General features: G+C 44.9%; 1 protein-coding gene and 1 long non-coding RNA gene across 2 annotated transcripts in view; both read left to right on the top strand.

Moving 5' to 3' along the window:
* The first annotated feature begins 294 nt into the window (after positions 1-294).
* ABHD17C (abhydrolase domain containing 17C, depalmitoylase) overlaps positions 295-24822 on the top strand; it is a 56744-nt gene continuing 32216 nt past the window's right edge. Inside the window, exon 1 of the mRNA XM_090029214.1 lies at positions 295-1171. Coding sequence (XP_089885340.1) covers positions 591-1171 — 581 coding nt within the window. The 5' untranslated portion in view covers positions 295-590. The remainder of the gene's footprint in view (positions 1172-24822) is intronic.
* LOC149852147 (uncharacterized) lies at positions 17033-21433 on the top strand. Its single transcript, XR_016439354.1, has 3 exons — positions 17033-18886; positions 19216-19272; positions 21282-21433. It is a non-coding gene; the product is annotated as an uncharacterized LOC149852147 (long non-coding RNA).

Below are 24822 nucleotides of genomic sequence, written 5' to 3' on the forward strand. Positions count from 1 at the left end.
GCGGGTTTCCAGTGCAGGCACTGGGATTTCTGCGGGCACAGAGGCAGCTTTCCAGTGCGGGCACTGGGATCCCTGCGGGCACGCGAGGGTCCTTGGCCCATCCTGGGGTCTTTTCTGCCCGACTCAGGTGTGAGCCGCCCCGAGCCGGCGCAGCACCGACCCTCACAGCGCAGCACGAGAGCCCCGCCCAACAGCGCCTGAGAAGGCTGGCTACTCCTGCTGCACATGCGCGAAAGGTGAAGCGCGGGGGGCGGGGCTTGTGGCCCACGTGACGCGGCCGCTCTTAAAGGGGCCGCGCACCTCCGCTGTGCCCCGCCCCGCCCCGCTCCGGTTGCTCGGTCACCTCTAGGCGCCGCCTAGGGGGCAGCGCGCGCGCGGCGGGGCCGGGGCGCCGCTACCTGCGGCCTATCCCGGAAGCTGCGCGCGGAGGGAGCCGGGACATGGCCGCTGCCTGCCGCGGCCCGCGCGCCCGCCTGGGCCGGCGCGGCTGAGCCCCCGGGGAGCGCGGGGCGGGGACAGCGGCACCTGCGCGGCCTCGGGCGGGTCTCGTGGCCCCCGGGGCGCGGGGGTAGCCGCGCGCAGCGTCCCCGATGCCCGAGCAAGGCCCCAGGATGAACGGGTTCTCCCTGGGTGAGCTCTGCTGGCTTTTCTGCTGCCCGCCTTGCCCCAGCCGCATCGCCGCCAAGCTGGCCTTCCTGCCCCCCGAGCCCACCTACACCGTGCTGCCGCCCGAGCCGCAGCAGGAGGCCGGGCCCGGGCCCGGGGCGGCGGGGCCGGGGGCCGGGGCCGGGGCCGGGCCGGGGGCTGGGGTGGCGGGGACGCCGCTGGGCGCGGGCACCTGCAGCCTGCACCTGAGCGAGCGGGCGGACTGGCAGTACTCGCAGCGGGAGCTGGACGCCGTCGAGGTCTTCTTCTCCCGCACGGCGCGCGACAACCGCCTGGGCTGCATGTTTGTGCGCTGCGCGCCTGCAGGCCGCTACACGCTGCTCTTCTCGCACGGCAACGCCGTGGACCTGGGCCAGATGTGCAGCTTCTACATCGGCCTGGGCTCCCGCATCAACTGCAACGTCTTCTCCTACGACTACTCGGGCTACGGCGTGAGCACGGGCAAGCCCTCCGAGAAGAACCTGTACGCCGACATCGACGCCGCCTGGCAGGCCCTGCGCACCAGGTACGTGGCCGCGTGGGTCTCTGCAGCAGCGTTTAGGTTGCCAGGTCCAGCGCCCCGCTGCCCTGGGCGGGGAAGTGGAGGGGTTGGGCTGGAAGGCACCTTTGGAGGTCGCCCAGTCCAATCGCCTGCCCAAGGCAGGGTCATCCCCATCTGGCCCTGTACACGCCCATCATCTACACACAACTGCCGCCACCCCCGAGGGCGTGGAGGCGGGGGCTCTGTGTCCCCCTGCCCTGCCTTCGGCCTGCTACGGTGTCTGTGTTTTCATGGCCTATTCAGAGGCTCCTGCAACAAACATGGTATGGGGAACGGCTTGGGCTTTGTTCGCAATGATTGTAGGATGTGGAAGTCTAGGCTTCTCGGGCCTTGTCTGGGCTGGCTTGACCATCTGTGGCCAGCGGCTGAAGTAGTTGCATTGATGGCTCAAGAAAAGCTTTGATTTGTAGTGGTTGAGCTCGTCTCGGGTTGAGCTCATTTGGGAACGGTCGCCATTTAATCAAAGCATGAAGTTTGCGTTGGTGCAGTTGCACTGGTTGACCAAAATGAGACTAGCGACAAATCTTGGGCAAGGCTTAGGGTCCAAGTCTGAACGTAGTTGACCAAGGAACCATCAAACCTTAGGGGCCAAGTTTGGACATAATTGGTGTTGACCGAGGAACCAGTAACTCTGCTGGGTGTTTTGAAGATGAGCTCCCAGAGACGGCCGTGCTAGTGACTGAGGTATGCACCTGCCTCTGTGCAAATCTGTGAAGTCACTTCCTTGTTTCACATGGGTCAGGTTGGTCTGACAGGCAGACTATCGACAGCCATAAGTCTCTTTCCTCTCCCACCCTACAGCTGAAAGAGTCTGGTTACACGGCTTGCAGGATGGAAGAGGAAACAGGCAGAGAATAGACCGCCACAGGTCATTTTCCTCTTCCATCCTGCAAGCCGTGTAACCAGACTCTTTCAGCTGTAGGGTGGGAGAGGAAAGAGACTTATGGCTGTCGATAGTCTGCCTGTCAGACCAACCTGACCCATGTGAAACAAGGAAGTGACTTCACAGATTTGCACAGAGGCAGGTGCATACCTCAAACAGTCACTAACGTGGCTGTTCATTTGGTCTTCCTCTTGACATGGAGGATTTAGGGATTGAAGCTACCAGGCTAAACTACCGCTTGCCTTTGGCTGTTTTCTGTGTGGGTCCAGTGCAAAGTGTGCTGCAGGGACAGAAAAAATGGATATGGGGAAGCTTGCCCTCAGGTCTCTGGTTTTGCTGTTGGTATTTTACTTGTTTGGTGAGCATGCTTAGTTTAGTTTCCAAGTTACTGAGGAGCATTTTGAGAATCCTAATCTTTTTTTTTTTTTCTTAATTGGTGACTGGGTAAAATGATAGAAATGAGTGCTGGGAACAAGGACTGGAAAACAGAATGTCCCAGGTGGGTACGGTAACCACTTGACTACAGGCTCGTGCTCCTCCTTGTGCTCTCCCTAGCCTGGTGAATGAGTTCTTTGCTCCATGGTGGAACAACTTCAGTAGGGAGTGCGCTGCCTATCCCACTATGATTGGCTCACTCTTTGGATGTGGGTTTGAATCTCTTTTAGTTTCAACATGGAGTTGACACCTGCCCTTTCTTGGATGAGTCTCTACTTACTGGATGCTGAGACTAAAAGAGGCGGTGATGGTGAAGTCAGAGAGAGCCGTACTCCACGCTTTAGACGAGTGGTAGGCCCCTGTGTTGCAGATCCCGGACGAAGTGTAACACTATTCTCTAGCTGTGTAGGAGGTGCTTTAACTTTAGAGAGCTTTCAGATGCACCCACTTGTTTAGCATTTCCCAGCGGCTGTATTTTAGGCAGCTTCCTGCTGGGTGTGCGGGCTCTTGGTTCCCATCTGAGGTGCTCTGCATGGGCAGCCAAAGCACCCAAGGCACAACGCTGGATTCTCCTTGGGTGCAGATGCCCTTTTGAGATCCAGCATAACTTGTTTCATGTTTAAAAAGAGGGAAAAACCTACTTGCCTGTGGCAAGTGGAACTTGCTGATCTAAATGCATCTTGTGGCTTTCTTTAATGTATACTTGATTATCGGCCAAAAAACCCCCCTGTTTTACTCTTTTAGTTTCTTTCAAAAAGTAATCTGGCTGTTCACTGAAAGAGGACCTAGTTTGTGCACATGAACTTTTCATATCTCGATGTTCCATTTATAGATTCCATTAAAACTGGAAAAGCTTTGGGGAGTTAAAGAAAATGTTATAATCAGCGTAGCATCTTTTTGACACATGTTGATTCTAGCAGAGATGCATGCATCTCTGTATATATGTATGTGTCTACTTTGATTTACTACTGGAGAGGAGGAAATAGTCCCTGGCAAACGTGTGATATTTGTTAAAAGCATCAGATGCTACCGTATCTAAGCTCCATGACTGGGGGGTGGGGAATCTGAGTACAAACTAAAAGGGTATTTTTTAAATGGCTCTGGCCAGCATTTTCTAAGTGGAAGAGTGACACTTAAATTGACTGAAGTCACGTTTACAACCACAATGTAGGTCGATAGCCAGCATTGCAAGAGGGACAGTTGCATTGTGTGGGGGGAGCCAATCTAACTGTTGACAAACTTGGAACCCATTTGTCACTGATATAAAGCTGTGATAGTACAGTATGGGAATCAGATCCCCCTTGAACCTGAGATGGTGTCAGACATTACTCCAATGGAGTCAGCCTGCGTCTTGATTTCTACCTTTTTAAATTTCCATTGGTCAGTAAAGTGGCCATATATTGTAATGAACTCTATGGCTAACTTCAGCTAAGTCCTAAAATATGTGTCATTTCCTGTAGTAGCTAGGCTATACGAAGTATTTAACTATCAGAAGCGCTGCAGACTTACTGAACCACTACAGAAGTCACCAGAGATGCTCTGAGAATTCACCATCTCAAAGTGCTCCAGGTTTGGAAGTCATCTCTTACTCATGATTGCTAGTATTGGTGATGTTCAAAGAATGAAGTATTTGACTAATGTCAAATGTAACTAAAAGAGTAGCAGACATGGAACCTAAAGATCACAACATTGTGCTAAATAACTCTCTGTTAGCAAGAAGGGAGCACTGAATACACATTTGAATTTCTCTCGAACTTAGTTTGGCAGTCCCTTGTAAAGTGCAATTATACAATTAATTTTAATAAAGTAGAAACTAATTAAAAAAGCATATTAGGCATATTCTTCAATTATTAGACTAATATGGGCCTTCTTCCTCCATATGGCTAACTTGGAGCAACAATTTATAAGCCCACTTTAAGGCTAGTTAACGAGTCCAGTGCTCTTGAGGTAATGGAATGCATCTCTGCAATGTCACCGTCAGATCTGTATAGACGGCAGAGTGTCATGAGGTCCATAGTTTGATCAGGGTTGCCACAGTCACATGGGCCAATATGGGTCTTAACACTTGACTTGGATGTGAGATAAATTACAGCTGTCGGGAACTATAATGACCCAACCATGACCAAGCAATATGTGGGTCAGTATTCTTAACCGTATTGATCAAGTTATGGGAATTGGGATTTCTTTACCTCTTCATATTTACACAGTACAGTTTGCTGGCTCAATATGTATACAATTAATATATATAAACAGGTTGCATTTTAATATTTTATGTTTGAATAAGTAACGAGTGGAAAATAAAATGCATGAAAAATAACTTCAGCATGTGTTCACAAATCTTTCTTCAAACATCAGTGTCAGCTATTTGAGATGCATGCGCACTTTTAGCAGGCATTGGGAGTGAAAATTCTATCTTCTAGTTGATGGTAAGCAAAATAATCTGAAATACTGGTGAGGATTTTTGCCCAATTATAGATTTTAAAACAGCAACTGTCCTTCAGGCCAGGGCAGATGTTTGCAGGTAATTTATAACCCTTTAAAATGAGTTTTATAATAGAAGTCCATTTGTATCTTTAATTGTAACAGTGATTGCTAGGGCCCCTGTAATTATTTTGTGCTCATAAACTGAGGATTCCAGCTTGGATAAATTTGCTTCCAGTTTATTAATCCACATCCATCCAGCACCTAAATGCTGTTCACTGATAATTCTCAGATTTATAGGTTCAAGTGACACTTTCTATGGGTAGGATGGTAAGCTCAGTCTATTTTTGGTTTTATTTGCATCAGAAATAACTGGGCATGATAGAAGGCATTTTGATCTTGTGTTTTGTCATGGGGTAGATGGATTTTAATTGGTCTTTGCCTTTTGTTGACTTGGGTCAGTGGCTGCACAGAATGATTCTTCTTATTTAACTTTCATAAATAGTCCAGGGAAGAAAAAAAAAGATTAAGTATTTTACCAATCTTATTTTAAGTAGATTTATGGACAAGATACTTATTTACAATCACTTGGTTTGGTTATGTTGTTTTTAAACCCTTGTGCACAAAACCATGACCCTTTTCCCCCTTTCACCCTCCCATCATTATTCTGTGATGTTATTTCTACTTCTGTGTTTCAGGCAGTTGCAGACTGTGTAATGCTTGGGGGAGAGGTAATAGGCATACTATTGCTTACTGTGATCATGATATTTAATTAAATGTCTTAGTTAAATCTCTGAGTTGAATTCTGTGTCCAGTTTCACTCAATAGAAAATAAATTAAACAAAATTATAAAGTGACCTCATGGGCCCCTGCGCAGTTATTGATCTGATTATTGGAGTGAATGATGGATAAATCAGAATCGATTCCCTACTATTCTTCATGGTTTTCAGCCAGTGCTAGTGTGATATGGTGACTGAGAGATGTTTTAATAATCGAATCGATTTGTACGGTCCCTGCATTCCCAAGGAAGGATTTGTGAAGTGATTTTAAAATCCCACACATAAATGAAGGTTCTCTTTTTTTTTTTTTTTTTCCCCCAAAATATTTGATTCTGGAGTATATCTTCCAAGCGTAACGCATCAGTCGATTTATCTGTATACTGTGAAATGTATGAAGGGAGTATACTCTGTTTATGAATTGCTTTTGAGTACCATTTTATGTCCCTTGCTAGTGGGTTATGAAATACTCAGATGCTTGTTCTCACTGCACAGTATAAACAGCTCTAGCGTTTTCCATTTTCAACAAGCTTTTTATATACAAATAGTGTCAAACACTTTATGATAAGATTTGTATTTGAATTGTTGAAAGACTTTATCAGAAAATCTGCCGAACAGTTTATTTATGTATGTCTTCTCAGCCCGTTACACAGCCTCGGAACAATGCTACTCCCATTTATATTGCCAGACAGTAAAGATCTTCTGGTTCTCTCCATCCATATGCCAGCACTGAAGAAATCTGACTTTTTGACATAAGTCAAGAGCTTTTGATAAAGAGGTTATTTTCCTTTTTATGGTAAACTTGGAATTTTCCCCTAAACGGAACTTGTTTTTGTTTTTTACGTACCCCTGAATTTTGAAATGTCACTTGTATACAGGGTACAACAATACTGGTTCTTTCCGATCCCCTCTTAGTTCAGTTTCCTTTTGCCAAATGTCTTGCCAAATTTTTGGAGCCACTTTCATACGTCAGAGAAGGTTTGTAACCAGCATAGCAGATAAATTACAGACAGCTAAACTATAGCAATTTTAGTAAATCAGAAGGGAGATTAATTTGACTAGAAAATTATAGCCCACTTTGCTGTTGGCTCTTTTGCCAGTTATTAATGGCTGCTGTCTTTTTATCAGAATTACATTCCCATTTAATTTCATTCTTGACTGAAATCTTGTCTTTACCATGTCACTTGGTTGAAGAAAAACAAGCCTGCTGTACTCAGTTACTTAATCAGCATAATCCATTAAAATCCTTTTTAAGAACTAGCTTGGAATAATTTTTACTTCTTCTTTTAGAAGCTAGTTATTGGGACATGTTTATAACGTGAGGATGGTAAAACCTCTTTAAACTTTCTGGGTAAGCTCCACCCTTCTCTCAAGCATATGTCTTTGGAGTAACTTGTGTTAGAAGTGATCTCCCTGGTCACGAGTGTTCTCCAAGAGTATGGTATTGGTGTAATTTGATCACTTGAAGCACAGCTTTTGTTTTTCTTTGTTTTGTTTTTTTTCCCAATACTTTCTGGCAGTCATTCTAGTACTACCTACAAGTTGCACCACACCCATTTTGTATCACTGAAATTAGTTGTGTATGTCGTAAGTGAACCGGTGAATAGCTAATATGTAGGAATTGCTGAGGGTTTTTATTGTTATTACTGTTGTTTTAAGATGCTAGTTTCAGAACCATAAAAATGCATTTGCATCAGCTACTCCCTGTTCCCTTGTTCATCAGAAGCTGTAAATATCTTGATAATGGGGAATGGGATGTTACTTCCTCCATATTGGGGTTGGATCTTCTTCCCACTTTTGATAGCTACTATAAAAGTTCCAACAAATAAAGTTTTAGTGTTTTCCCATACCTTCTTTGGCATCTGCTTGTTCTGCACATACACATACATGTGTTATTGTATATGTAGGATAAACAATAGGATTATATTGTACAAATATGGGGTTATACAATTCTAATGTTATATAGGATTAGAATTGCATCATCCTGTATTTGGTATATAGATACATAGGATAAAAAATTTAAGATTCACACTTAGAATGCCTTTTGTAATAATATAATACAGTCTATACACTGTCTCCTATAGTGTGTTCCATTTCTGGCATTTCTAGAGATCTTGGTATGGTAGCTACAAGGGATTATATGATATAATCCTAGAATTTTGGATAAATGATCTTCTTTTCTAAAATCTAAGAAGTGCATTCCTACACCATGTTAAATAGTGCCGTTGGTATTGCATTCAGTTATATTTTGTAGTCTTAGGTTTGTTTGTTTGTTTTTGTTTTGTTTTTGAGCAGTCTAATATAGCTGACTTTCATACAGCTACACAAAGAGCACAGTAATTCAAGTTATTTCCATGGGAGAGAGCACAGAATCCTTAAAACTGGTGTTCTAGGAAACCTTTTTTCAATAAGTATGTATGTCAGGTGTCACCTTGTATAGATTCCTCTCTTTGACTTCAGCGACAAGTTTTGATACTTCTCAAACCTCATTTCAAACACTTCTATCAGGATTGCACCATCGCAGAAGACCATGAAAATTTTAAACTAAACTTCTATTGCCTAGAGTGGCTTAAAACCAGCATTGCTTTTATTCACTGGTTAATGATAATCAAAACAAAACTGAATTTGATTTTCACGTTTAATTACTTTGGGTACACACAGTCATTCAGTTCAGCAGCCTGAACTGCATGAGTTGGTCATCTTAGTTGATCCTGCCGTCATAAAAAGGTCATGGGTTTGTTTCCGACACGATTACAGCACTGGATGTAAAGTTTTCTGAATGGTCCTGAAGTGTGCCCCTGGAGCCTTACTGAGCAACTTGAAGTAAAATTCTTCCTTTAGTGTCATGCAATGGATTAAACAGCGAGAAATACATGGGGAAGGTGATGTTCTCTTTAGAGAACCGACATATGACCTTTCAGGATACTTGTTCAACAGAACATCAGCATAAAGTGGCTAGCTCGTAGGGTAGGAGAGACTGATTGCAGCACTTAGACTGGAGTGACCTGACAGTATGTGGCTTTGGGCAGCAGCTGTATGGACTAATGGCTTTATTTATTTTAAATATAAAACGGCATGCTTTGACATACAACAATCCATGGTAACATGGTAAGTGCTCAGCTAAATTTACAGTTGCTTATTACTTGTGGGCATTTGTATGTGCTTGTGCCACGGTGTGCAGTTTTATAAGTGGCGAAATGTGCATCCGTACTGAGAAAATAGTGGCTTACTTTTGAACACCTCAAAGGTGGTTTTTAGTCTACAACCACACCACCGCCACTTTCTGCACGTGCTCAAGTAAAACATGATTAGTAATGTTATGTGGAGCCTCAGAGAACTAAGGATACACAGATCATGAACTTTTCTTGGGGGGGCCTTAAAACCACAAGAAACTTATGGGCTGGCTGTCGGCATCTGGTTTTGTGAACACACTAACACTTTAAAGGGGCTTTTTCAGAGGGAGGAAGCTGTAGAAACAAATGAGGCAAAAGGCTTTTGTGATATATCTGCATTTCCTTAACTTTTTTTTTTCATGGCTGCATCAGTCCACCATAGAAAACAAATTGTTAACAGCCTCCCCCCCTTAGGTTTCTTTCTGTTCTACAGTTCTTTCAAAGTGTGGTTTTTGTTTTGTTTTTGACAAATGTACATAATTTTGAGGAAATGTTGTCACTTGCTGCATGAAGTCTAATCTCTCTCTCGCTCAGTTTGGAGTTGCTGGTTCGGGGAAGTCTTTAAAATAGCATTTCCCCCCCTCTTTAAACTGTGTAACAAGTTATGCATGAACAGAATATCAGAAACCTAGCTTATAAAATGACTTCAGGTGAAACTCGCAAAGAATGTAGTCATCACAAAATTATGTGGCACTTACTTATAAATGGGTGGACAAAGGAAACTCCCCCCCCACCCCCCAAGCCAACAGTACATTAATGAATAACTCCCTCACTTGCCCCACACCCTTAAGGAAAGATTTAATCAGTCTCCAGGTGTGCAGAAATTCAAAGAGGTCATTAATCAAACTGGCTCATTTTGCATGTTGAAATGACCAAACATGTGTTCATAGTAGGTTTGGTTTCTTAGGCCCAAAAAATGGGTCTATTTTCTTTCTGGGTGTTGAATAGCCCTTCAAATACTGTAGAGTGCCAAACGAGCGTATGCCCGAGGCTTAGCTTGTGGTTACAAAGAAATGCTGGCTGATTAGTGACGGCTATGTAGGTCTTGCATCTGCATGTTTCAGCACATAATAAGTGTACCAAAACCACTGCAACTTTAACTCCGTTTGACTCTTCCGTATCGGTACAGGAGCATAGCAGCTACCCCTCCCATTCTGGATTAGTTAAATTACCTTAGTCCAGAGCCACACTGTATTCAAAAGTAATCTGACGTATAAGGGAATTCAGAAAGGTATTATTTCAAGCTCCTACAAGTGACTCTTCTTTTCCCAGGCAGGCAAGCTTCGTTGAGTAGGTGCGACATCTTTTATTAGACCAACTGAGTAGTTGGGTAAAAAAGATCTTGGCAAGCTTTTGGGTGCAGTTGCCCTTCATCAGGCATGGGGAGTCTGTGCTGGTCTGAGATTCCAAGAAATGAGAGAAGCTAAAAGTAGGATGGGAGTGAAAATGTAAATTGGCAGAAATTACAAAGACAAAAGGCAAAGCTGAGGGGGAAGGAGGAAGGGGAAGAGAGCAGGGGAAAAGAAAGAGAAAAAGGTTGAGCAGTGAAAAGAGGCTGTCAGTGAAAAGGAAGATAGTAAGAGATCAAGAAAACAGAACTGGGAGAACTTCAGAGTGTGACAGGATGTAGTGAAAATACAAATAGGTAAAAAGAAGAAGCAAAAGGTGAATCAGGGGAGAGAAGGGGAAGAGAGGAGGCCAAAGAAAGGCCAAATGGAAATATTACAGGGGAAATAATACAGAGTAAGAAAGAGGCTTTCGGTGAAGAAGGAAGTAGTAGGAAATCAGGGAGGCAAAGGGCAGAAAAGTGGGGGAAGGGAGAAAAGGTGGGGGAAAAGAAGAATGTAAGAGGTCAGGTTGGGCAGGTACCTGGTGAATCAGATGTTAGGCAGGTTGTAATGCTTCATAAAACCAATGCCTATATTGAGTCTGCTTTATTTTGTATCCAGTGGATTTATGAAGTGATTGTAAGTTCGCTTTGAGGATTAGAACTGAGAGATCGGAGAAGATGTGATTGTCCTTTGAGAAGTGTGCCCCCAAACGTAGTCTGGTATTCCTGTTTTTTGATAGATTTCCAGTGTGCATTCATTCTGGTGCACGGTTGCTGTTTGGTTTCTCTAACATATATTTTCCTTCAGGGCACTTGGACTAGATGAGAGATTACATTTCTGGAAGTGCAGGTGTAAGATCCAGGAGTGGTAATGGTTCTGTTGTGGAGTGTAGTTATAGTGGGGGTGGTGAAATGCAAAACCTGCCAACTCATCTCCTTGTCCTGGCACGATCTGGATCCACTGGGTATGGTTTGGGTCATAGGGAGTTTGCTTCCGGTCATGAGGTTAGCGAGGTTTGGTGCTTGCTTGAAGGCTAGAATGGGTGGTTCTGGAAAGATTTCTTTTAAAGCTCTTGCCTACCTATGCCCGTACACCAACATGGCTACAACCAAAAACCCAGCAACATGGAAGATAACTTCTCCTTACTTTTAAAAAAGGAGCAAGAACTCTGTAAAGAGCTTTTAAGAGGGGGAAGGAAACTGCTGCAGCAGAGTGTACTTGATTTTGGGGTGGGGGTGTTTATTCATGATCTGTTGTAACTTTACTTGCCAGTGGAGGCAGAAAGAGTTGAAGGCACTTGTCAGCTTGAAAGATGAGACTTGTATGAGTATCCATCCTTTTCTAATGCAGCTGTTATGAGATTCCTGCCTCTACTCATTTTGGAAATATAGTTCAAATCTGTGGCCACTTCATATTAGTGAAGAGCCTATAGACTTCTTTTTCATATTACTGAAAAAATGAATGATGGGGAAACTTGGCTTGCATCTGTATTTACATGCTTGGGGGTGCGTGGGTGGGGAGGGAGGGAACTGTATTTCACTAAAACACAACTGTTGAATTCACAAATAACCCATGTTTATCTGGCACATGTCAGATGGAGCCCCTCCTCTAACATCACTGAGAAGTTGGTACTTACAGTAGTAGCAAGAAGCCCTTCCCTGACCAAACTCTCAGGTGCATGACAACTTCATCCTGTTCCACGATGCAAAAAAGTGCTAGTCTCTGACCAATCCTATTACTAAATTTTGTATATTTAATTTTATTTATTAAAGAAGGGATGTGAATGTAGATGATGGATGGCTGGAGGGACATAAAGTGATGGGAAGATTCAAGCAGCTTTTAGGAGGAATTCTGCTGGAGTGAGGATGGAGACTAGACAGATAAATGCAAGGGGTCCAAGTTAACGATGAGGAGCTTCTACATGATGTAGAAGGTAAGAGTAAAGGCTTGCATTTAGTCTTGTCTAATTAAGATGCACTTCCCTTCTGAAAAACTGAAGGGCTGAGGACATGGGGCTGAGCTCTGTGTTTTGTGTGTTTTAAATATACCCAGATAAAAAAAATGATTGGTGCACTCCTGTGAATAAAGTTCTTTTTGCTGATACCGATAGCTGATTGTTAACGGTGTGTTGGCTTATGCCAATCTGATAACTGATATTTAGTACTAATGCTAGGCACTTTAAACAACTGACATAAATAAGCCTTTTTCGGGAGGAGGGGATGCTGCAGAAGCCTCCTGCATCACATGCATCAGTGTCCTGGTACTTTAAAAATGGGGGCAGGGGCACTTGAACTAAAGCTTCTTGACTGAGCTTTAGTTCAAATGCTGCTGCCACCACTTTTAAACACCAGGGATGCTGATACATGAGATGCTGTGGCACTCTAATTAGAGTGGCTGAGAATAGCTTTAATTAAAGCACAGCCCCCCTGTCCTTGGAGCATGTGTAAAAGTGCTAGGGGGAAGAGGCCTGAGCCTTCTCAGCAGGGCTAAGAAGGAAGGTGTGAACCTTCCTGGCTGCCCAGGGCTGGGTGGTCTCTGGGCCAGGCTCCCCACTTCTCCCTTTGCCCAGGACAGGGTGATGGGGCTATTCTAGGCCTAGAGAAAATGGGTCATTCCTTCCCTGCAGCCAGGCCCCAGGTCCTGGGAGCTGGACTCCAGCAGGAGGAAGGGCCCCTTTCCCTTATGGAGCTGCTGCTGCCAAGGGCAAGGCAATCCTCCATGCCCTGTGGGACAGGCTGAATAGACCCGGCCCCAGAAGGTGCAGGACCAGGCTGGGCTGAAAATAAGATGACACATGCCCACCTCTTTTCCCTGTTCCCCACTCCTCCTCCTCCACCATGGCCAGAGCACAGCCAAGAGGGGTGAGGGTAGACGGGCTTCCTGCTGTAGGCTCGGGGCTCTCCACCCTGCAGCCTTTTTGACCTGGGAGCCCCAGGTTGGCCACGCATCCTGTGCCCATGTGGCAGTAGGAGGCCCACAGCAGGCAATTCGTATGTGCCCTACATACAAATGCCCCCCTGTGCCTTCCTTTTGGGGTGGTGCACACAGCCCTCCTCTTTGTCCTCTCCCCGGCCCCTCCCCAGCATCCCCTGGATGAGCTGCCCATGACTGTCTTACTCCCTGCCCTGGTCCCAGATCCCATGCACCCCCTTGACTGGGCATTGCCTCCAACCCCTACCCTACTCCCTTCCTCAGAGGGTCATGCCCCTTCCCCTCCATAGACGTCCCTGCAGAGAGCTGCTCTCCATGCTGCCTGACTATATTCCTGGCCATGTGCATGTAGGCATCCTGCTCCCAGCAGCCCCAAGCAGGACCCCCTGCAGGCTGGAATGCTGTCTGCCTGCAAGGGGAAACCTGCCTTTCCTGAGGAACCTGAGGGCCTCAGCGCCGTGGAGGGGGAAGAGAGCCCAGGTGTCCAGGGCCCTGGCCAGAAAGCATCATTATTGGTCGGCATTACTGGCTACAACAGCCCCCCAAAAGCCAATAGCTGATAATGTAATTTCCCTTTTATTGGTGCTGATCTGATAGGCAACCAATATATCGGTGCACCCTTACTTATTCAGCTAACAAAAGACATGGTTTTTCTTAACTGCCAGCCCTGATGACCCTGGCAGCTGGTAATCAAGCTAATAGCTGCCTTCCCTTTTTTGCCCCCAGTTTCAGGTGGTTTTGTGTATCTGGTAGTTGAAATACAGGACTTTGTAAATGGAGTGGATTTATATAATAGATAAGGAAACTGCTCTCTGGCATAAAAGAGCACACATTTTGGAATTAATAGCATACAGGGGAAGTTTTTAAAGGATTGGAGAGGAATATTAAATAAAGATCACCTTTGAACTCCCTGATTTCTAGAATTTCTCTACATAAAACAAACTCTCTGGCCCAACTTTGGGTTGGCTTCATACAATCGTAGTAAGATGCAAACACAGCCTAGAACTTATTTGGCGTAACAGGCTGCTTGCAGATGTGGGGGCGGAAAACTTTACTTTAAACTTGGCATGTTCCAGCACTGATCCCAGTTCATGCCCAAAAGAGGCATCATACTAGTTGCGTCTGGCTTTCCCAACGTCTGTATCGATTGGGCACTTAAGTGGGACTTTTTGTCACTTTTATCCAGTAGCTGATTGAATCCGCTTTAGCTAAAAGTAACAAAAAAGACCTGCTGAAGCAGCTGATCTATAGAGACACTGCAGAGCTGTGTCAAACCAATGTGTTGCTGCTTTGGTATATTTTAAAAAAAAAAAAATAATAATTTTTTTTTTCATTTTTTTCCCCCCACATCTGTTAGCACCCATTGTGGTTTAACGCTGCCTTTCCTTCATCCATCTCTACAAACAGTAGTAGCAGGGGCAGTGACACACAAAGCCAAAGTAAAGGCTTTTATCTCAAAGACTTCCTCTTGTTATTAGCAGTGTATGCTGGCTAAAGACCAGAAGGGGCAAAGGCAAACAGTGGTCATATCAAACAGCAGAATCTAGCCAAATAAAGAAATTGAGGCAAAGGCAGCTAGCTGAAACAAGTGCTTGCAGGTTTGTAAGAGTATCTCAGCACTGCAAAAAGCATTTCTGCAGCAGTTCAATGAAATAGTTTGCAAATAAGGGATCTTCCACATAGGTGGAAGCCAGATGGAGTCATTAATGATAGATGCAAGTATAGTAGGTAGAGTTTTACTTAAGCTAGGTAAAATACTTGAAATCAGAGGGAAATACTTAAAGCATCCTTCATCTCAGTTATTTTTTTTTTTCCTTTGTTTAAATTCAAGCCCCTAACTGTCCTGGAAGTGAATTTCTTATAACCTTATAAATATGCATTTGGTCATCAAGGTGAGAATATATAGTATTTACTATCTTTTAAATATATTATTAATTATTTAAACTAACTCATTTTGCAAGGCTACATTTGTTTTTTTGGGAAAATCTTAGCATGCTAGCAGGCTAAGATGTGTCTTTCATGTAACTGTCCTTTTAAGAACTACTGAGCCTCACTTACTAGCGAACTGCCATGAGATGCTGCATCCATCTGTGCCTGGCAAGTTTTCTCTGTGCAAGGTATGCAGTGTCATCTAGGAACTCAGAAGGGATAAAATATTTTTACAGAACACTCCCAAATTACTTTACGTTGTCTGCATAAATTCAGTTTAAGCAGACAAAGTACCAAATATTTAAACTGAATGGTACAGTCCATTTTATTTATATTTGCAGCATATTAGCAAGCAGGTTTTGGACTGGTCAGTTGTGGGACTTGATCAGTTCAAATCTTCTGAAACAAACTTCAAACTTTTCTTCTCTGAAAAAAGCGCCTTCTGAATATTACATCTTGCAATAGTACTTGCATACAGCAACTCCTTGATAAGGGTTGTTGCGTAGCTTTTTTGCACATATCGTAGCACTTTCTTCCCCATTCCCTCTCTTTCCATATGCTTCTGGTTTGTTTGGGTTTTTTTGATTGCACTCTTGATTCATTAGTTTTGTTACTAACGATGCTTTTGTGCAGAACCTGGGAGATGGTGTCCACCATCGATAGAACAGTGAAACGGACTGACAACCTTAGCATGTGCATGAAAGACTAGAAAGACAGTTTAAAAACTAACTTTTCAGTGGCAGTAATCTTGGGAATTACAAGTCATGGTAATAAAGATATAAATGGATAGAATGTTTTCTGAAATATTTTGAACAGGTCATTGTGACTGTAATTGTACAGTTCCCTTCCTGAACTTGGGTTTACTGCTAGCTAAAAAGCCATACCCACTTGCTTTGATCTCCTGAGATAAAAAAGAGCCTGAGTTACAGGCAAAAAGTATATATTCAGGGCTGCTCAGAGCCATTAACTCAGTCTAATTCCTGGTCTCTGGTACTAGTTGCATTGAGAGAAACTACTTGTGTGTGTTTTTTAGGAAAAAACAGAAACAACGAACAACAAAAGGTTTTTAACTAGGCATTGCTGTTTTGATGTAAACATGCACCTACTTTTGTAGTGAAGACCTAGCCTTAACATGCATTGCTAGAGCTGTAGAAGAACTCCACCATTTAAAATCTAGAACATCTTAACCAAGTTTAGCTTCTTGATTAGGTCTGAGCTTACAAGAAAAAGTTTCTGTTTTAACACGAGTTGTGCAATCTTTATGTATACTGGTTATATACATGTGATCTTTGGCTCAGACCTGTTAATTATTACTTTTGGATTCCCCATATGTTGCAGGAAACTATTTTTGGACCCTAGAAACGAGAGTCGCCACAGTAGCTAAGATAGCAAGCAGTGTTTAACTTGGACACTGGCCAGTGTACTATAAGGCTTCAATTTATTGTGAACTTCTAATAGCTTGTTAAAAGTTAAAACCTTTGGCTCCTCCCCTGAGCTCCCTCTGAATAATAATTTATTCAAGAAATGTTTGCTTGAAAATCCCTGAGCCCAACAAAGCCAATACAATATTTCTACCTCCCTATTAGGCTGTGTACAAAATGCAGAAGTATTAACTGCTTGGAAAATATGGTGACAAAATACAATTCCTTTCTAATTATGTAGATTATAGTCAGAATTAGCTTTTGATTTGAACACTGAACTAACTTAATGGCATGGACTTCTGTTGAATGTGACTTATTTCAAAGCTTTGGATCCAAATGGTGGGATTTTTTTTCTTCAAATACTTGTAATTGCCCTCTGTCTGTTCTCCGCTGAAGTCCAGTCCATGGGGAATTTTTACAATAGACTTCAATAGGTTTGGTGTAGCTTAACATATAGAGCCCCCCTGAAAATTACTGATACAAACAAAGGGGAAGGGTGGGGATGAGACCACTTCTAGGTGATCAGACTGGTCAGTCTCTTTGGTGCACCAAGTCCTCTACGTCTCTACTGAAAATCAACAAGGACGCCAGTTGGTGCCAAAGCTTTGGAGACCTCTAACCTGCTTCACATACTGCTGAGCAGGTGCTCCTGACCTAGATTGGAACTGAGAATTTCTCTGTCCTACTTGATCTTTTCAGTTTTCCCAAGAAAGGCTCTTAAAAATGAAAGTGTTAAGTCCCTGCTCTATCTATTCCTTCCTTCCTGAGATGAGTCATGGCCAAAATTTCTAACTACATAAAGCTCTAAATGTCACAGGAGTGACAAGGAGGCGGCAAACCCTGGATGTTTTTATCCTGAAGTTGGACAATCTCACAGTAATTCTCTTGCTAATGGCTTTTGTACTGAAATGACTGCTAATTCAGAGGGAGGAAGCACCAGTTTGGCTGCTTCTTTGTTCTTTTACTACTGAAATTTTGAAGGGGAAGAGAGGAGAGCTGGGTTTAGCCAGCTGCCTGTTATGCTCTTTGGGTCAGCATAAGACCACTTTGTTCCTTTCTCTGCCAACCAGTGGTGCTAACTAGATTTAAATTGCTGCTATTGAAATCACCAAATGAAAAGTCTGGAGGGTGTGGTTTTTTTTATTTGTTTGCTTAAATCAATTTTAATCAACATCAGGATTTTTTTCTTTTTAGAGAAGTGTATTCTCACAGAAATGTCACCCTATTAAAACTTGTAGGTTTACAACTAAATAAAGCTTTCACAGTAGATATAGTAAGTCTTTGCTACCCATGAAGGTATACTATATATAATACTGGAGCAGGTCTGAGCCCCAGGGGTGACTATGACACCCCACTAGTGGCTGTATGGCTCCTGGCCAGCTCCAGCTTTTGACGTAGCCCTTTCTTGATCACTCAACTGCCACTCCGTGGTTTTATTAAATTCAGTAGGGGAGGCTGCCCATGGGCCTCAGAGTAAGCCCTAGTCCCTGCAAATCCCTGCCAGGTGTCTCCTGGATCCTGGTAGTCTTCATACAGCCCTCAGGCTCAGTAGCCCTCTTGGTCTGCCTGCGTCTCTGCTGGACACCTGTATTAAGGGCTAATTGGTGGCTCCCTTCTTCGCCTACACTTCCCCCTCCCCCCAGCCTTGCTCAATGATGTCACTAATCTTCATTGCACTCAGCCCTTCTTGGAGCTTCTCAATACTCTCAGCCTCTCCCTCTGGGACCCATGACCCTGCAGTCACCTCCCAATCCCTCTTTCTGTGCTTTCAGACCCTGGCCGCATACTCAGCCCTTCCCCAGGGTCTCAGATCCCCTGATCACATGCTCAGCATCTTTTTGGACTCTCTGGTTTCACATTTCAGTCCCTTCTTGGGGCTTTTGGACCCTCGGTCCTCCGACTTGGCCCCTCTCTCTGGTCTCGTGGACCCTCTAGTCTGCTTCTTACCCCTCCTGGGCCCATGGATGTCCTGTTTGTAGCCTCCCTTAAACTTGTGTATCTCTGGCTTTGGGTCTTCTTTGGTTCTGCTCTCTCAGCCTTTCTCTGTGTTGCTGGGCCCTACTCTCAGCCCCGTTTTGAGCTACTCATTCTCTAAGTGGGCTTTGAGTCAGCCCTCAGCAGGGCTCAAGGCTAAACTGCTGGTTCAACTAAATAACAAGCACCTGTACCCTCTGGCAGGCACTCAAGCATTCTCTGGACTTTTATCTAAACCAGCTCTCCTCTGTCCCAGGTACCTTCCCTTGTTCCCTGCATTGCAGAGTTGCTTTCTTTCAGTATTCAGGAGCCCTGCTGCTAGGAGCTTCTCACTTCACAGCTCCCAGTGCTGGACTACCTGTTCAACTAGGGCTTATAACTCCAGCCCAGCCTGCTGCTGGTCAGGTGAGTCCCTAATTATAACCCCCCTTTGCCACCTGCAAGCTGCCTCTCTGGTTGCTTATTCCCTTTAAAGGGGCAGGTTTACCCCAGTGCCCTGCTGCAAACATGTTTAAGTAGTCTTCAGAGTGGGAAGTGTCTTGCCACACTAGTATGTTGAGAACTGATGTAGTCGGAGCTCAGGTAGGGACACAGTATTAAAAAGGAGCATGAAAATACCTTGTGGGTTGGGTGCATGATCCTGATGAAATGCATGCTGGATATCTCCTGGAATTGGAAGTTGGTTCCTAGTATGTAATTTAATTTAACTTTTATTTTTGTTTTTGTTTTGCCAGTTTCTTCTACAGAGCAGCCCAGAGGCTGGGTCCCCACGGGAACAAGGCCACAATAGGGTATATGGCTTGCTGTGCTGTGTTTTTTACAAGGCTTGATTTCAACATTAGAATTGAAGGAGAACTTTCTTTATATAGAAAAGTATACAGCCTGTAACTTTGTTTCTGACAGACTCCATGAATTCAGCAAAATTACTTTTACTTTTATTTTAAATGTTTTAAAAGATTGTAAGAAATGTAGATCTTTAGATTTATTTTTAACAGGTAGTTGTCTTTTTTTTTTCCTAAATTCCTTCCTATAATTGAAATAAGAAAATCTGTTATCAATTCCCTGCTCCCCTCCCCCAACCTCCCAATCCACCCTGTGGTGGGGGTATCCAAGAATGAAGTTTCACGTTCTGCTTGGACCATACCATGGGCAATTGAAACTTGAACATGTGCACATTTAAAGCTTGTTAACATTCCAGCTAAGTGGAAGATTCCCTTGTGGGAATCTTGGTTATGTCACTTTAGGCCAGCTGTTAATTGTGGTCCATACTACTTAACTTGTGTTGATCTCTAGAGCAAACTGAAGCTTTAATGAGCACGATACAGTCCTCCAGTATCCCATGATGCACTGCTCCTAGCCTCTCTATTCTACTCTACTTCACCCATCCAGAGGAAGAATAGAGCCCAGGCATCCTGGATCTTAGCCACACCACTGCTGGCCAGCCCCCTAGTGGCAAGTCGGAGCTGTGCAGGCAAGAAATAGTTGCACACTAAAGGTTAATACTCAGAGCATGTTCTAACACTGCTTAACATTTCTGCAGATTTAGTGCAGTCTAAGTATAACCTGTAACTTCCCTTAAATTGTACAAAAAGGGCTCTCTCTGTTTACTGTAACAAGTTCTGTTTTTTGTTCTGCTTTGAAAGCTTTCATGGTGCTAGGAAAGGGGGGAAAAAAGCACTCTTCAAATACTACTGAATAGGGCTAAATATGGCTTTGTATACTTTGGGTGTCTTGGTGAACATGTTGTCTGTTGGCATTCTCTGTGTCTTTTCCATTAGGCAGAAACTGGTATTTGATTGCGATATAGATGTGTGATACATACTTGTCTCTACAAAACCTTTGACTTTTAAATTATAGTCAGTGCGGTGGCACAGTAGGGGGCGCTACTACTCAGACAGCTGTCTCATTGTGTACCAGACCCAAAACCTCATTTCAAGGGCCTCCCTTAGAGCCTACAGCCTCCTGCCCTGCTTCCTGGAGAACCTCTGCCAGCCTGGGGTAATGCTGCCACCACCCAGGCACTGGTCTGTGGCTGGGCTCTGTACAGCCCAGGGTACACAAACCCCACAAACCTAGGGTCTCTCCTGCTCTTGGTGCCCAATAACACAGGATGTAACCTGACACCTTTTTATTGGTTTGTTTGTTGTTTGGGGTTTTTTTGGGGGGTGGTGGGGAGGGATGAGGAAGTCAGAATACACTTGGAGCAAATAAAAGCAACTTGAGTCTTTACAGAGACTAGATACAGTGACCCTTTTTAAGATGCAACTTGCCTATACATAATTCCTAACTCCTAGCAGGCTTCCTGCTCTCTGCTTAAAGAAATCACCAGGCCAGTGCCTGGGGTACACTGCTTGTAGCTTCAAATGCCCACTGGCAGGAAGAGAGCTATCCCCCTCCCCCTAGGAATTTTATCTGGCCAGGTCACCTGATTGACCAGCCTGAACCACAAGGAGCAGGGAGCTAGAGGGATCACCTGGCCCCAAATGAAGGTCAGAGAGAGGGAAGAGGATTTCTTCACAGTCAAGTTTTCAATGAAAGAACAACCTACAACCCTGGGTTCCTTTAGTCCTTTTCTGGTGCATTAGTTCACTATCAGCTTGGATGCAAGAATGGCAGTTGAATAGAATTACCAGAAATACTCCTTAAAAAAACCTATTTGTTCTCTGGAGGTACTTAATTAAGCACTGGGTCTGTAAAGATGCAAGTGTCACAGTGTGTACACTCTCTCACACTCTGCTTGAAAGAACACTCAACAGCTTGAAGCTTCAGGAAGCTAACTGTTTTTTCCTTCTGATTTCAGTATGGTTAAATGACCAGTCCATGAATAAAATTAAGAGCAGAAACCATCTGCAGATGCTTCCTCAGCCTGGCGAAAGGTGTTTGTTTGTGCCCAAAAGCTTGCTAAGAAGAATTTTTCCAATGATTTGAGTTGGTTTAATAAAAAATATTGGATTTACCCAAAGAACCTAGTCTGACTATTTAACCCTAGCACCTATTAGACCAGGGATGGGCAAAATGGGGCCTGGGGGCCAGATGCGGCCTGCCAGGCCATTCTATCCGGCCCATGGGGCCCGTAAAAAATTAATATTAATTTGCCCTGGGCTGCCTGTCATGTGGCCCTCCATGGCTTGCCAAAACTCAATAAGCGGTTTTCTGCCCAAAATAGTTGCTCACCCCTGGATTAGACTGATACTGTACGTTGTTCTCATAATTCTTGACCTAGATATTCTTGTTGCTACTGAAATAAATGCATGTCAGTTGGTCAGTCTGCTATTCTTCATTGAATTAAAAATATGAATGGTAAGAAACTTTTCACTTATTACTTCTGGAATCAAGAGTCAGCCTTATTACCCGGATACAGTGGCTGTAGAAGTATGGTATGAAGCATGGCTGTTTGACCATTAAACCTCATGACTTTTAAGCAGTCCTGCCAAAATGCCTCTTGCTCATGCTGTCTTAGATAGCTTTAGGTGGAAACATCAAGCAGATGGACACAACTTTATTCTAAGACTGATTTTTTTTCTTTTGGCCTAAGAGGGAGTCAGAAACATAGATTTCTAAACATCAGAACATACCAAATCTAGCAAAATAAGCAATATGTTTCTTGACCAGAAGAGAGGCTCTGTACTTTCCTTAATGAGGCTTGGGTTTTATCTGCCACTCTTTAATACCACCGGCGGTTCAAAACAAATGCTAGTCTTGGTGGATATTAATAACTGTTTTACTCTGTTTACTGTTAAACTGTCCTGTGCCTAGAGACCACAAAGCAGGTTTCAGCAGTGGTTTAATCTGTCACAGGAGAAACTGTCTCTTAACATCACCTAGATAATTGAAAATTTGGAATGAACCTCAAGCGGTCATCTAGTCCAGGGCTTCCCAACCTGCTTATTCTGAGGACTGGCAAACTGCGGCCCAGCTGCCACCAGCGGGCCATTCAGTATAAAAAGGGCTAGCTGCCAGTCTGCAGTATGCTGGTCACTTCCAGTCCGTGGTTTGCCGGTCTGCAGTCACTTGTGCCCTCTGGCCTGGGGGTTGGGGACCACTTATCAAGTCCAGCCCCCTGCTCAAAGCTGGACTCTCCCTAACCCGATCAGTCCAACCAGAGCTTTGTTTAACTGGGTCTTAAAAGCCTCCAAGGAAATTGCATAACCTCTCTGGGTAACTTGTCCAGTGCTTTGTTACCCTTCTAGTGGGAGAGTTTTTCCTAATGTCTAAACTAAACTTTCTGTGGTGCAACTTGAGGCTGTTGTTCCTTGTTCTGTCATTTGCCACCACTAAAAACAGTTTAGCTCCATCCTCTTTGGAAAACCCTTCCTTCAGCTACTTGAAGACTGCTGTTTAAATTCCCATCTCTTGTCTCCTCTCCAGACTAAATAAGCTCAGTTCCCTCATCCTTTCCTCAAATTGTGTGTGTCCCCCCCCAGCTCCCTAATTGTTTTTGTCACCTTTCGCTAGACTCTTTCCAACTTGTCTGCTTCCTTTCTGTAGTGGGGGGCCCAAAACTGGACACAGTACTCTAGCTGTGGCCTCAGTGCTGAATAGAGGGGAACAATCACTTCCCTGGACCTACTGGCAACACACCTACCAAAGCAGCCCAGGATGTTGTTAGCCTTCTTGGCAACAAGGGCACACTGCTGGCTCATTCAGCTTATTGCCCACTGTAACTCCCAGGTCCTTTTCTACTGAACTGCCGCCCAGCCAGTTGGCCCCAGCCTGTACTGGTGCGTGGCATTGTTCCCTCCTATGTGCAGGACTTTGCATTTGTCCTTGTTGAACCTCATGAGATTTCTTTTAGTACAATCCTCTAATTTGTCTAGGTCACTGAATCCTAACGCCATCCTCCAGCCCAGGGGTGGGCAAAATATAGTGGGCCGAATCCAGCTGGTGGAGGGTCTTTTTTTGGCCTATAGCAGGTTCCTCAGTCCTGCTTGGCCTGTGGTGTGTTCTGCCACTGCCCCCTGGGCATGCAGCTAGGAGGCTATAGCTGTACTGCTTTTCTGGGGAGCCCAGGTGGTGGCAGCTCCTTTTGGCTGCTGCCGCTGCTGGCCCAGCCCTGTGGTACTGGTAGGCCCACATAGCCCTGTCCCCGTCTTGCTCTGCGCCTACTCCATAATTGTGGTGGTGCCCTTGGGGAGGGCAAACTGGGGAGCCACCAAGGGCCCCACACGTTAGGAGTCCCCAAAATTTTGCAACAAATATCTGACTTGCTTATAGGTCCTCAAAATTAAGCCTCTAAGGGGCCCCAAATGACTTTTGCCCAGGGTCCCAACAATTTTAAGGCCACCATTAATACTTGGCCCAGCAGAGCAGCCGAGCTCCAGACCAACTGAAACCAGTGTGCACAGCCCTGACCCGTGCCTGCCTCACACCTGCTCCAGATTCACCTCGCCTTGTTGAGCAGCAGTGGCAGCTGGGCAGAAGCTGCTGTTTGGTGTAGGGGAAAAGTGGTCTCTTCTTTCACTGCTTCCAGGCCCTTCTTGCAGCTGCTTGGAGCCCATGCCCAGGATGCCCTGAGTCTCCTCTGTATTGCCACTGCTGCCCTCCTGGGCAGCCCAGAGGTGGTAGTGACAGTGGCAGAGAGGAGCCGCAGGGCAGCCCGGGCATGGAATCCAGGGGGCTGCAGCAAGAAGTGCCCGGCAGCAGTGTGGGGGAGGGGCTGATGTTCCCCCACACCAAGAGCAGCCACTGCCACTGCTCAGCATGGGTGGGCGGTCATAGGGGTCAGGGCTGTGCATGTAAGTTCTTGCTGGTGTACTCTAGCTGAGGCAAGTTGTGAGTGGGCATGAGGCAGGCTGGGCTTAGGGCTGTGTCCTTTTGGCAGTGGCAGGGTGGAGTTGAAGGGTCTGTGAGCTCTGGGCTGTTGGGAAGGGGGTAGTGCTGACCAGCCTGGAGGAGTGCCCCAGAACTGCCTGTGTGGCTTGCAGGCCCAAATAATTGCCCGTACCTGCTCCAACCAGTTTACTACTCCCCCCATCTTGGTGCCATCTGCAAACTTGCTGAGGGTGCGATCTATGACATCTTCCAGATCATTGATGAAGATACTGAAGAAAACCAGCCTCACGACCACCCCTGGGGCATTCCTGTTGACACCTGCTGCCAACTAGACATGGAGTCATTGTTTACTACCCTCTGAGACTGATTAACCAGCCACTTTTCTATCCACCTTACAGCCATTCATCCAACCTATACTTCATTAGCTTACTTGTATGAATGTTGTGGGAGACTGTGGCAGGGCACTGTTTGTGACTGCCACTTTAAGACCTGGGGCTAAGCAGCCAACAGGTGCTTAATTGCGGTGGCTATTTTAGAGCTTTGTCCACCCATATAAACAGGGCATTTTG

The sequence above is a fragment of the Crocodylus siamensis genome, chromosome 15 (genome assembly GCF_052110815.1).
Source record: "Crocodylus siamensis isolate JL-2025a chromosome 15, ASM5211081v1, whole genome shotgun sequence".
NCBI lineage: Eukaryota > Metazoa > Chordata > Crocodylia > Crocodylidae > Crocodylus > Crocodylus siamensis.